The sequence below is a fragment of the Vicia villosa genome, linkage group LG7 (assembly GCF_029867415.1).
Source record: "Vicia villosa cultivar HV-30 ecotype Madison, WI linkage group LG7, Vvil1.0, whole genome shotgun sequence".
In the NCBI taxonomy this organism is placed as follows: Eukaryota; Viridiplantae; Streptophyta; class Magnoliopsida; order Fabales; family Fabaceae; genus Vicia; species Vicia villosa.
The window spans coordinates 114,565,387-114,577,557 of record NC_081186.1 but is presented as its reverse complement, the minus strand read 5'-3'; the positions used below and the strand labels follow the sequence as shown (position 1 = coordinate 114,577,557).

The 12,171-nt window shown below is 34.2% G+C and overlaps 1 protein-coding gene across 1 annotated transcript; it reads right to left on the bottom strand.

Moving 5' to 3' along the window:
- Positions 1 to 4,527: 4,527 nt before the first annotated feature.
- LOC131616639 (acyl-CoA hydrolase 2-like) lies at positions 4,528 to 11,867 on the bottom strand. The gene is made up of 17 exons (XM_058888018.1): positions 11,564 to 11,867; positions 11,335 to 11,427; positions 10,893 to 10,960; positions 10,607 to 10,688; positions 10,188 to 10,234; positions 9,937 to 10,062; positions 9,207 to 9,284; positions 9,011 to 9,098; positions 8,507 to 8,619; positions 7,684 to 7,746; positions 7,538 to 7,593; positions 6,596 to 6,700; positions 6,362 to 6,418; positions 5,412 to 5,513; positions 5,212 to 5,260; positions 4,922 to 4,990; positions 4,528 to 4,835 (listed from the first exon to the last, which is right to left on the bottom strand). Exons 1-17 carry the CDS (start codon positions 11,580 to 11,582, stop codon positions 4,758 to 4,760), a joined length of 1,293 nt encoding a protein of 430 aa, XP_058744001.1. The 5' UTR covers positions 11,583 to 11,867; the 3' UTR covers positions 4,528 to 4,757.
- Between the last annotated feature and the right edge of the window lie 304 nt (positions 11,868 to 12,171).

The following is a 12,171-nucleotide window of genomic DNA, read 5'->3' as shown; positions in this document are numbered from 1 at the left end:
TTTAATAATTCTAATTCCAAAATTCAAATTAAATTGAATTCTAAAATTAAAATTATAAATCAAAAGGTTAGTAAAATGATCAAAAATACTATGAATGCAAAATGAACGTATGCATATATTTTTATTTTTTTTCTTGATTGAAATGCAAATAAGTTAATGTCTTAATAAAAGGATGCAAATGATTGTGAAGTAATGAGCCAGTTAGAAATAAAATCAGGAGGGAAAATTTTAGGTTACAACTATATAATGATGTGTATTTTCCTTATGATGAGATAATGATGTCTTGTGATGAATTAACAATAAATATGCTTTTATTAAGAAGTTGAATCAACCGTGTCATGTCGTTACTTGACTGGTGTACCATGATATTTGTTATTATTATGATGAATATGATGAATTGATGATGTTACGATGATATGTGTAATATGAAGCATGTGACGAGGTATGAATACCATGATGAATTGATGTTGTTATGATGATGAAGTGATGACCTATATTGGCGTTATTTGAAGGCTTATGTCTTGTGGTTGCATAATTGTTTTCGTTGTGTTGCATTTGCATTTTATGATGTCGCATTTGTTGAGTCACATACATTGCATTTTTACGATGGCCTTGATTGGCAAACACGTTGGCCTGGATTGGCAAATTACGATGGCCTGGATTGACAAACATGTTGGCCTATATTGGCAAATTAAGATGGTCTCAAACCCATTGTGAGAATTTAGTTTAAACTGCGGAGAAGGCTTATGCCTTGTTGATGCCTCTAGTAATTGGCAAATTGAGAAGGGGGCTTATGTCCTGTTGGTACCACATGCATTTGCACAGTGTCGGTTGCATTGCATTTTACATGATGATGAATGATGATGAGCTTTTTGGTGATGAATCCTTGTATAATTAATGATGTGATGATGAGTTGTATGTTGCAGAATAATTGTATATTACTTGCTGATAAACGATATTGATATTTTATGAAGTGGTGGATTGTGTATGACTTTATTCTCATATACTTGTTATCATACGCTTCTTTATATTGTTATGATATATCACTCCTTCTGTTTGAATGTTACCCCTAAGTTGGTAACGAGCAGATAATGGGGATTAGTGCACTTTTGGAGTAGCTTGGAAGATGTTGATCTTCCTGCTGCTTATATCGAGTCGGGTCGTGCTCTGATACGTAACACCGGGGGGTGAACGCTTAGATTAATCTTGTTATCTTTGATGACTTTTTTGGAGTCTTATGAATTCCGTATTATTTGAATAAATGTTGTTTATGCTGGATGTAGATTATTTGGATAATATTATGTGAATCTTTTCTGCTACATAATAAAATGAGAAGTTGAGAACTATGAAGTTTTGTTTTGGTTCATCCGCATAATGTGTTATGTATCTATTTAAATGATTGAGCAAGTTTGATGTTTTTTGAGAAGTGTGACATCCTAATTGCATGTTTATTATTTGAAGAATTTACTCTGGTTTTATATTAATAAACATTGGGAGAATTAGGGTATTACACCTTTGGTCTCAGGGGTTTTTGGTATGAGAGTGACAAGTGCACAATTGATTACAACAAACATCTTGTTATCTTCAAATATTTCCTGTAATGCTTTCATAAGGTCCTCTTTGATAATATCCCAAGAGCACTTGAATTTTTTTGCTTTATAGCCATCAAGCCCAGATGCTTTGTTATCACCAATGTTATTGAGAGCCTCCCCCACTTCTTTTTCAATAACAGGTACTATATGCTTCTGTTGACTGTTTTCACACAATTGTTTTCCTTTTCTCAACACCTCAATGTCCACATGTCTAAGATTAGGTGTATTTGTGCCAACTAGTTCCTTGTAGAATTTTAAGACCACCTGACCCATCTCCTCAGGCTGAGTAATCTTGTTGCCATTCCCATCCTCCAACTTGTGAATTACATTTAACTTGTTTCTGCCTCTAACCATTGCATGGAAATATGCATTATTAGCATCCCCCAGTTTGATCCAGTCCACTTTGAACTTTTGTTAGAGTAATTTTTCCTCTTCCTTTATTGCCTTCAGAAGTTTCTGTGCTATGTTTTTCACCTTTTACATACATTATGTATTGAACATATTCTGACTCAACTTTAACTGGGCCTGATCAAGTTGATTTTTGTACTCCTGAATTCTCCTCACCTCATTTGTCACCCTTCTATTTAAAGTTCTAAGTTGAGGTTGCAATCTCTTCAAATTTCTCCACAAGATATACATTGGAGTTCCCCGTTCCTCTATTGTCCAGCTAGTCTGCACTACCTGAGAGAAATCCTCTTGGTCCACCACATTATTTAAGAACTTGAATCTAGGTTGATTAGCATGAATTCTTCTAGCATGAATCCCCTGCAAATTAATCAACAATGGGTTATGATCAGAGATGTGGTTGTTCAAAACTTCAATATCACAGTTGGGATAAGTCAAAAACTAGCTCCTATTACACAGTGCCATATCTGTCATAGAATAAATATCACCATTCATTTGGTTATTTGACCATGTGAAATGAGGGCCTCTAGTGTCATGTTCAAAAATCCCAGCATTTAGCATTATTTGCTCCAAGTCTCCAAACTCACAATCCTGCACCAGATTACCACTAATCCTGTCAGCACTAGTTAGGACATTATTGAAATCCCCTATTACCATCCATTTATCAAGGAAACCACTAGCTATTCTATTAATATCTTCCCACAACAATCTTCTATTATGCCATTGATTTTGTGCATAAACAACAGTCATCCAACAAACTCTCCCATTTACATTGCCTGAAACATCACAGTGGATAAATTGGTCTGAACTCTCTATCATCTTGATCTTCAATTCCTTATCTTTCCACATAATCCAGATTCTTCCATTGGTATGTTTGTTATAATTATCAAGAAATCTCCACTGCTGCCCAAATTTATTTCATATGCTAACAACTTTATTCTCTTTCACATAAAGATATACAAGACACATTTAAGTGCTCAAGACGGGCTCCAATCTCAATGTGTCTAGACCTTTTGTTCAAGCCCCTCACTTTCCAGGTACAGGTCATGAATATAAATAGTCTTAGGCTACAATATTATCCTCCTTTTCACATAAGATATCAAATCCATTTCTACATCCAACTAATATATCATTGCTCTTGATCATTTTCATCTCCCCCTATGGGAGTCTTCCCCTATTTCTGCTAGAAGAACCCACCATAGTCCAGACAGGTACATCTATCTATAGGATTAGAGTTTAGAACATTCACCTGGGTAGAGATTATCTCCTGAGTTGGAATATCTTCATTTTGCTTTATCTCCTCATTCTTCTTTTGTTCATCAGGCTTGGAGCTTGCCTTCACTACCCATTTCTTCTCTTGCTTTTGTTTGTTTTCACAATTGTGACCTACCTTATTACACTTCTTGTAAAAAGGAGGCCGCCATTCATAATCAGTAGGTTGAGATATCTTGTTTCCTTATGGATTCCGAATAATGATATTTTCCTTCAACACTGTTGTGATATCCACTTCGATCAACACCCTAGCATATGTAACTCTAAGTTTTTTAGTCATACATTCGTCAGTCATTATTGGTCTACCTATAGTGCTTGCAATCTTCCCTATGCTCTGTTCCCCATAATACATGAGTGGCAACTGTGGGAAATTGATCCATATTGGAAAAACTCTAACTGCATCCTCTTTTATGGTGAAATGTGGGTTCCATTTCAGCAGAAACATTAGTTTCCTATAAATCGTATACGGTCCCTTCTGAAGCACCACCTCCTTATCTTCTTTGGATTTCAAATTGATAATGAAATACTCTTCTTCATTGTAAGATAGGTCTAGTAGAGCCACAAAGTTCCAAGTGCCTGCATAAATCTCTTCACTGCTGTCATTGTCATCTCCCCCTATCACATACATGATTAGGGCATTCTCCCAAAATTTCATTTCAGACGTTATGTCTTTTTCTTTGATATGCACTTCGACCTCACCATCAACAATAATAGGCACGGTGTAAGAAAGCTCTAAACCATTTGAATGCAACATATTACCTCTAATTACCTCCACCCATGGTTTATTCATCCCTCCATCTTCCTCATGATCTATGATTTTTATGGCTTCATCTTCTTCTGGAATCGTGTCAAGCTTAATCCCTGAACTCATTGTTGAATCTGCTAGCTTAGCTTCAATGTTAGGTTTCACAATGGAAGATGGTTGAGCAGAGAACACCCTCACACTTGTCGGAGGCGTCATTGCCGCCAATTTCTTTGGTGGCCGGCCACACGCCCTCCCCATTGAACAATCGTCGCTCCCGTAGGGTTTTGCTAAGTAAACAAGACCTGAATTTTTTTTTTATATAAATTTTTTATATGAACTGATAAAAAAAACTTATAAATCATATATGTAAATTGAACTATAGACAATAGATCATTTAAAACTTAGAAAAAAGAAGTCCATAGCAAGCTGAGGATCGAATATGCTTTGTTTTCTTACATCTGCAACTTGATCCCTTAAATTGAACTAAAATAGGCCCTACGAGTAAGAGCAATGTGTTTAAAAAGTCAGATTTTATTCTCCAATCATGATTCTGTGAGGTAAATTAAACTATTCGGGATCTAATAAATTTATTTTTGGTACTGTTTGAATATATATTTTATCCTAATCAAACTTACATACTCTGCATTATATAGCAAAACCTTTAAATCATTCAGTTCCCCGACAGAAAAAAAAAGATGAATCATAAAAGAATAGGCCATTCGTCAACTTCATTTTTTAGCAGTTCACAACTTAGATTTGGTGGCTGAAATTTCGGGATCAACTCTCCTCGTCAAACCTTCTTGAATTACTGTTACAAGAAGCTGCAAGTTCAACAGAATAGCGCACAGTAAGACAGTTAAACAAAGAAGGTGTCAAGATGAATTGATGTAATTTAGTAATCCTTTACCTCTTCCTTTTGATTGAACATATGACCTATGACAAAGCCACGTGCTTCATAGGCAGTGGGAGTGAAGACCTGTATAAAGTGAAGAAGATATAATACAGAAGAAGTCCTCGGTGGAATAAAATTGGCCAGATCGATTTATTTGGTTCCTAAATCATGATCTGAATACGAATGATTAATCTTTGGAACTAATACATAAAACCACGTTATGGCTTCATGCATTTGACTCCACTTAATGAAAAAAAGACTTGGTTAAAAATAATGTTCTATACATGAGAAACAAGGATACTCACCGCAAATAGCACCCACTCATCAGCTTTTACGGGTCGGTGAAACCACATTCTGAAATGAAAATTCATAAAAAAAGATATCAACAAAAAGCAAGAAAGCACATTCATGCTTCGAAAACTTTTTTTCCGCATACCTTGCAAATCAAGAATTATCATGTCAAATAAACTACTTTTTATGCAACTGGTAGGATTCGAATACTTACGCATGATCCAGACTAACGCCACGTGCCCTGAATCCTTTCCCACGATGTGGATTCAAACTTACTTGAAGAAATATTAGATCTGAAGCATATGCTACTACACACCTGCAAAATAAAGTATAAGATACACAAGTGATATGTGAGAAATCAGGTAACTCTTCTTTAATTGTTGGACAGATTAATTTACACAAAGTTTAAGAATGCCAAAATGATCATCCCATGGTTACCAAGGCAATCTATTTATTATCTTTCTTTGTATTTATTATCTAAATGTGCAGGTTCAAAATAAACACATTTAGTACAACCAAATGATATTTCAGCAATCTCAAATTTCTACAAACTCTTCCAAGTAGTCCTTTCTCATAAGGAAGAGTATTTAATGAACGAGAACGAAATTGCAACATAATTTAAAACTATTTGAATGTGCAGAATTGCATGCATTCAGTACCGGGTTCCAAATGATACCAGCATTGACTTTGGCACATCAGTAAAAGTTATCCTTAATAAAACTAATTAAGTAATTATGTTAGCACAATCAACGAAACGGGGTGACCAGAACATTTTATAGTAGAAAAGGGCTAAAATACATTTGTTTTACCCTTGTCTTATTTTTTAGTTTTAGTTTAATCCCTTAACTTTTAAAAGTTTTAATTGGGCTCCTTATCTTTTTTTTGTTTCAATTTGGCCTTTTATGTCTAAATTGTGTTAGAAAAGGACCACATTGTTATAACTTTTATAAAAAAAATGGACTATTTTAAATAAAAAAACAAACCGTAGTGAAGTAATTTTTACAAAAGAAAAGACTATTAAAGAACTAAAAATAAAAGACAAGGGACACAATTCAAATTTTAAAAAAATTTAAGAACCAAGCCAAAGCTAAAAATTTAGACTAGTGAAACTAAAAAATAAGATAAGAGACCAAAAATGTATCTTTGCCTAGAAAAGATATGTACCTATGCAAGGCCTGATCATCTGAAAGTTTTCCCTTTGATCGAAACCAGTATCTCAAACTGCACACAATTTGTTAAGAAATTCAGATAATATCAAGTTCAAAACAGCTGGAATTTGATTGGCTAGGAAGCTTAGTGAAGTATCAGTATATTCCTTTCCAAATTTTTCTCACCAAAGCATTGCATGCATGCTCAGTGTACGAGTAAGCAAAATACTGCATTAGTGCTCAGGCTAACCTGGGAGGAGACTTTGTCTGATTTGTTGCAACTTTAGGTTCACAGAACCGTATCTCTATGGGCCAGGGGATGAACTCAGAAGTAGCCACGATGTTCCGGTAAGTTCTGAAGCAATAAATTTTGTCATTATTACAGTACAGAAAATAATCATGCATACTAATTAGTGTATTAAATCTCATGTGACGACAATGTTACAGCTGGCCACTCAAAGAAAACCAAGACGTCTTTGTTTTTAAAACACTGATACAGAAAATCATTTGCCAGTTTAATTTTTCCCAATCAAACAGTTCAAAACCATTTTACAAGAAAAATGTTGAGTTTCGTCAAAAGAAGAGAGTTTTCATCAAATTTTTTTATTATATATAAATTCATAAGGAATCCCACTTTAATACCGTCTTTATCTGAAACTGTTATAAAGCATAATATTTATCAGGGGTGTCCTTCCCTTCCATTATCAGATATAGCTTTTTGAGTCATCATAAATTGAAGCTAATGTATAAAACAATGTGCAGCTAGTTGCAGGCAAATAGGGGAGCTAGAAAAGTTCTTAGACACATAATGCTCAGAAAATTAACTCTCCACAGATTAAAGATCTATCGGGTTGTCACCAAGGAGACACCGTGATGATTAAGCACCAGCCACATCGACTTGGAAGACCCAGGTATAAATCTAACCAGTTCAAGCAAAGATGGATGTATGAAAAGGATATGGATTTCCCCTTTCATGTAACCCAAATGCTTAATGGACAAAAGACACAATTTTTGGCGCGGCACTGTATTGCCCAGAAAGATACATTTTGATATAAAAGTGGAGATTCCTTGATTGTTTATTTGTTTAATAACAAGAAAGCACAACTACAGAGATAAAAACAAATAGCAAAAACAGATATACAGCTAAATGGCAACATTGCATCAACAAAATATTCCTAACAAGAAATCTTACATTGGCAAGCGAGGGTCAGTTAGACGTCTCTCCCGTAGCTCTTCTAATGGCAGAAGCTATAATTAACAAATTAAGAAAAACATATTAATAGTCTGATATCCACGATAACAAAAATTTGTAATGAATATAAGCTTGCTGTATCTTGCCATTTCTGGTGCAGGAACAGATGGCATAGCTACTTCCTGGTGGTCAAATGCTGATTCCTTTACCTGTGGATTAAAAAACAACAATGATAAACGTACTCTTGAATCCAGAACATATTTTCCTTGACTAGAGCAAAAACTCGTGTCTTAAAAGAACATCTGACAGTCCAGTGATTCATTCTGACAACATCCAGATTATAATTTGCAGCCGTTGAAAAAAAATCTAAAGGTAAAGTGATAAACGGAAACTTATTAAACCTCTGAGAGGTCCTCAAATTAGTTGTAACAAGCTTGAAATATATGGTTTATATGTTCCAACTTGATGATGAGTGTTGATATTTATGTGAATAAAATATTTATATTATACGAATATTAGGTAATTAAGATAGACATGATATTGTAGTTATCTTGCAATATTGTAATTGTACGATGATTCTAACAGAGACTATATAATAGAGGTCCTCAAATTAGTTGTAACAAGTTTAAACACAGTTTCACAATATTATGCCTCTCTAATTCTCTTATTCCACACCTATAAAGTTCCAACGTTTCAAAATAGCGTCTTAAGTCATGAGAAGTTCAAAAATATTTTTATTAGAACTTAGTTCTGTAATTAAGAGTTGGATGCCTAACAGGCAAAAACAGCTAGAAAAGCAAGCAAGAAAGTGACAATAATACAGGTAACAATTAATGTATCAACAAAATATTTATTTTCTACGATATCCTTTTCATTATAATAAACAGAATAAAAATTTATAATGCAATATGATGAATAAATATAAATACTATTGATTCCAGAATCTATATGTCAAGAAGAATATATTACATGAAATGAAGCCAGCAAAGTGAATATGACTTTTCCGTTTTGCATTGCATCCACTTTCCGTGTAGCAAAGCTCTTCCCGTCGCGGAGACGAAAAACTTGATATATGATAGGCACTGGAAAATAACTATTTTTAGTATGTCTATTATGTTCATTATTTTCTGCCAAAGCAAACAAATGAACTAGAATGCATACATAGATTTTTCAGATCATAAAGAGTCTATCACATGATTGTTCATTATCATAAATAACAAAAGCTTTAGAATCTATTTTCAAGACAAAGTCAACAAGATAACAACTTCAAAAATATTCTTCAACAGAACCCTAGAAACCTTTTTTATGATTTATTCTCACTATATGCAACTGCAATATAGTTTCATGTTTCTGATTACACGCAAGAATAATAGCATTCAGATCTCATCATAAGAAAAGAAGTAAAAGATAGAAAGGGAAATTATATCCACATCAGAGTAATGTAGTCAACGTTAAGTGATCAGACATGCTTACTGTGTAAGTCTCCTATACGAAGAAAATAGGCATGCAGACTATGAAGCAACTTAAGACAGTCAACAGATTTTGATGCGGCAGCTAGTGCCTGCATGTTAGATATTATTATCTTGTAAGAAGTCTATATATCTATAGAAGCTGCAACTGACATGAGCAGCTTGCTATAATACGAAGAAGATAATGCAGTTTTACATACCTGTCCAACCAGCTGTCCCCCAAACACCTTTCCAAATCTTGGAGCATCTGGAAGAGTGATTCCTTGGAAGATATCTACCTTCCAAAGAGAATAACAAAAAGCTATAAGGTGAAGTCCAGGTTAGACATTTTAACACTTACTATCAAAGAGGAACAGTTAAGTGCTGTTATAGTATGGTGCTGCTTGCTATAAAAAATAAACTAGCAAAAAGACATCAATTGACCATTTTCAAGTGGTAAGTGTCCTCGTTGTTACGGCGAATTGGTTTGGCTGTGAGAACATTTTATGTGGAATCCCAGGTTCGAACCAGGGTCACCATATTTTCTCTTCCCCGCAACTCTGTATTTGCCACTGGGCCAATAGCAAAATAAATAAAAAGTGGCAAGCCTATATCTATCCATATTCAATGAAATTTAAATATTTGTATCATCAAGGATCCAATTGTGTCAAAATGAGAACAGTGGGCACAGTTTCTCATACAGAAGAATACAATATTATTTTTCTAGTGCAAATAATCAGTCAGTCCATAAAAGCCTTATTGCACAAACACTTTGCAGAAATTATATGGGTTTAGGTAGGAAGAAGGAAAAGAGAGAATAAAGATTCTTAATAATGATATTCTTGTATGTATAAAAGCATGATGGATGTGATAATAAAAAAGATAGAGTAGTAAGCTCTAATTATATCAGTATAAAGATATTCAAATTCAAATTAACATATGATAAGAGACCTCTAATGGTTCCAATTGCAATATATTCTCCATAGCTGAGCACCTCTCGGGATGTTTTTCTGCGCTCCATATAGACTTTGGCCATAGCAGTGCTAAGTGCTCACGGGGAAGCACTAAGCATGTTAGCTGCCACAGAAAACAATAAAAGTCACCATAGCGGTAAATAACTCATTTCACATGATTGAAGCTCAGGTTCTTCGACAGTATGTTTTGAAATTAAAAAGCAGTAGGAAAGGAAACTAAAAGAGAACCTTAGACAAAGCAACAACATCTGCATTGTGAACTGTATTTGATAAACCTGAAAGTTGCATGTTCACATTATTCTCACAAATTACCTAACAAAGCAATATTAAAAAAAAAAACTCTAGTATCTCTAGTGACAATATAAATCGAGAAAACATAAATACAGTTTTATGCAGAACTGCAGAAGAACATGGGTAAACTTTGAAAATGAATGGCCAGCTAAACCCACAAAAAGGTTTAAACAGAGAAAACATAAAGTTATGGTGGTAAAGTTCTAATCACGAAGAAGAAGAAAATAATCAAGAACAACCCAATCATGATGGCACAAACTACCTGGCTAGCATACAGCCAGCCTACGGAATGAAAGAAAAATACTCATTTGCCAAAATAAAAAGTGTAATTTGAGTCATAAGAAGAAGTTTACTACCACAACCAAAGTAGTCATATTTATTCAATTGGAACTCTGGACGATTTTCATCATGGGCACTAACAGGTCCAACAACCTCAGCCTACAAGAAATGAATCTTGACTTTTAGCAAAAAATTGGCCAAATGAAATGCTAAATAATGCAACTCAATGTTATTCTACTAGCCTATAGATTAGTGCAGAGCCTACCAAAGTTGTCCTACACTACCCAAAGCAATTCAATGCAATTAGGATTTTGATTTTGTTTTTGTTTATGTATGGTCTATGATAGGGAGATATTAACATACCTCTCCATCCCATATGAAGTAAGTTCCATCGCTTGGTTCTTCCTCACGTGCCACATAGTCCCCTCGCTCTACAAAAAGAATCAATCGATTGAGAATTGAAAACGTAAAATTGGCATCCTCCAACCAATTTATACAATTCGAAATATTTTCAGAGACTCCATAATGAAACAACTTATTAATGAAAAGTTTAAGAACAAATTTCAAAACATGTTTTCAGATAACTCATTGCTTGAATTCCAATTCACAAATACAATTGTGCATTATAGGTCTCCCCACAAACACTAAGTGCGTGTTTGGATGAATGCAAAACTTCCAATTCAAAGCCTAATTATTCACTTTACTGCAAATTCAAGTAACTGTATACATTTTTTCCATGATCTCAATGCAACTTCAATATAAAAACCAAAAATAATTTCAATTTGATAAAATTCAAATGAAATACCATAGTGTTTAACAACAACAAGTTCTGAAATCTTCTTTATAGACGAACTTGGAAGCCTCTGTAGTAACGGAACGCATCCGAGAAACTCTAACACTGCAAAAAAAATTCAAAATCACGAAACAAAATTAAACAAATACAAAATCCTCACACAAATTCAAAACGTAAAAACCGCAAAATGAGAACGAAATTGAGAAAACCAAACACAGCGCAATTCCAAACGGAAACTCACCTTGTTCGTTGTGGTCCATTTTCACTGAATTGCTTTGATTTTATCGCATTCGCAATGTGTTTAAGCATTCTCGCACGAAAACTTTCGTGCTATAAATATGTATGGAAGAGGAAGGGTGAGGATCTAGTGTGTGGTGGTGTATTGGTGTAGCATGGACCTTTGGAGGTTGGAGAATAGTGAAAATGAGAGAATCGAGTAAAGAAATTCTCCGTCCACGTGAAGAAATGGTGGTCGGTAGTTGCCTAACTTTTAAGACTGTGACCTAACCGCATGGTTCAAATTTTTATTTTTGGGAAGATGCTTAAGAAAGATCTTAATACAAAATGGGTGGAAAACTAGGGGATTTTTTTTTTTTTAAATTACTATTTTTTCCGGTGTGCACTTTGAATTTTATGTATACTATAGATAATAATTAATTGGGAAATGCTAACCAGTGCCTTTCAGGGTAATGGTTAAGCATTTTAAAATAGTAAATTTATTTCGGTAATTTGTGTATTTAATGGCTCGAAAATTAAAATATTAAATTTTTTATAATTTTTTTTTTTACGATGCTTAACCATTGTTTCGAGGGCATTGGTTAGCAAGACCCTAATTAATTTTATTGATTT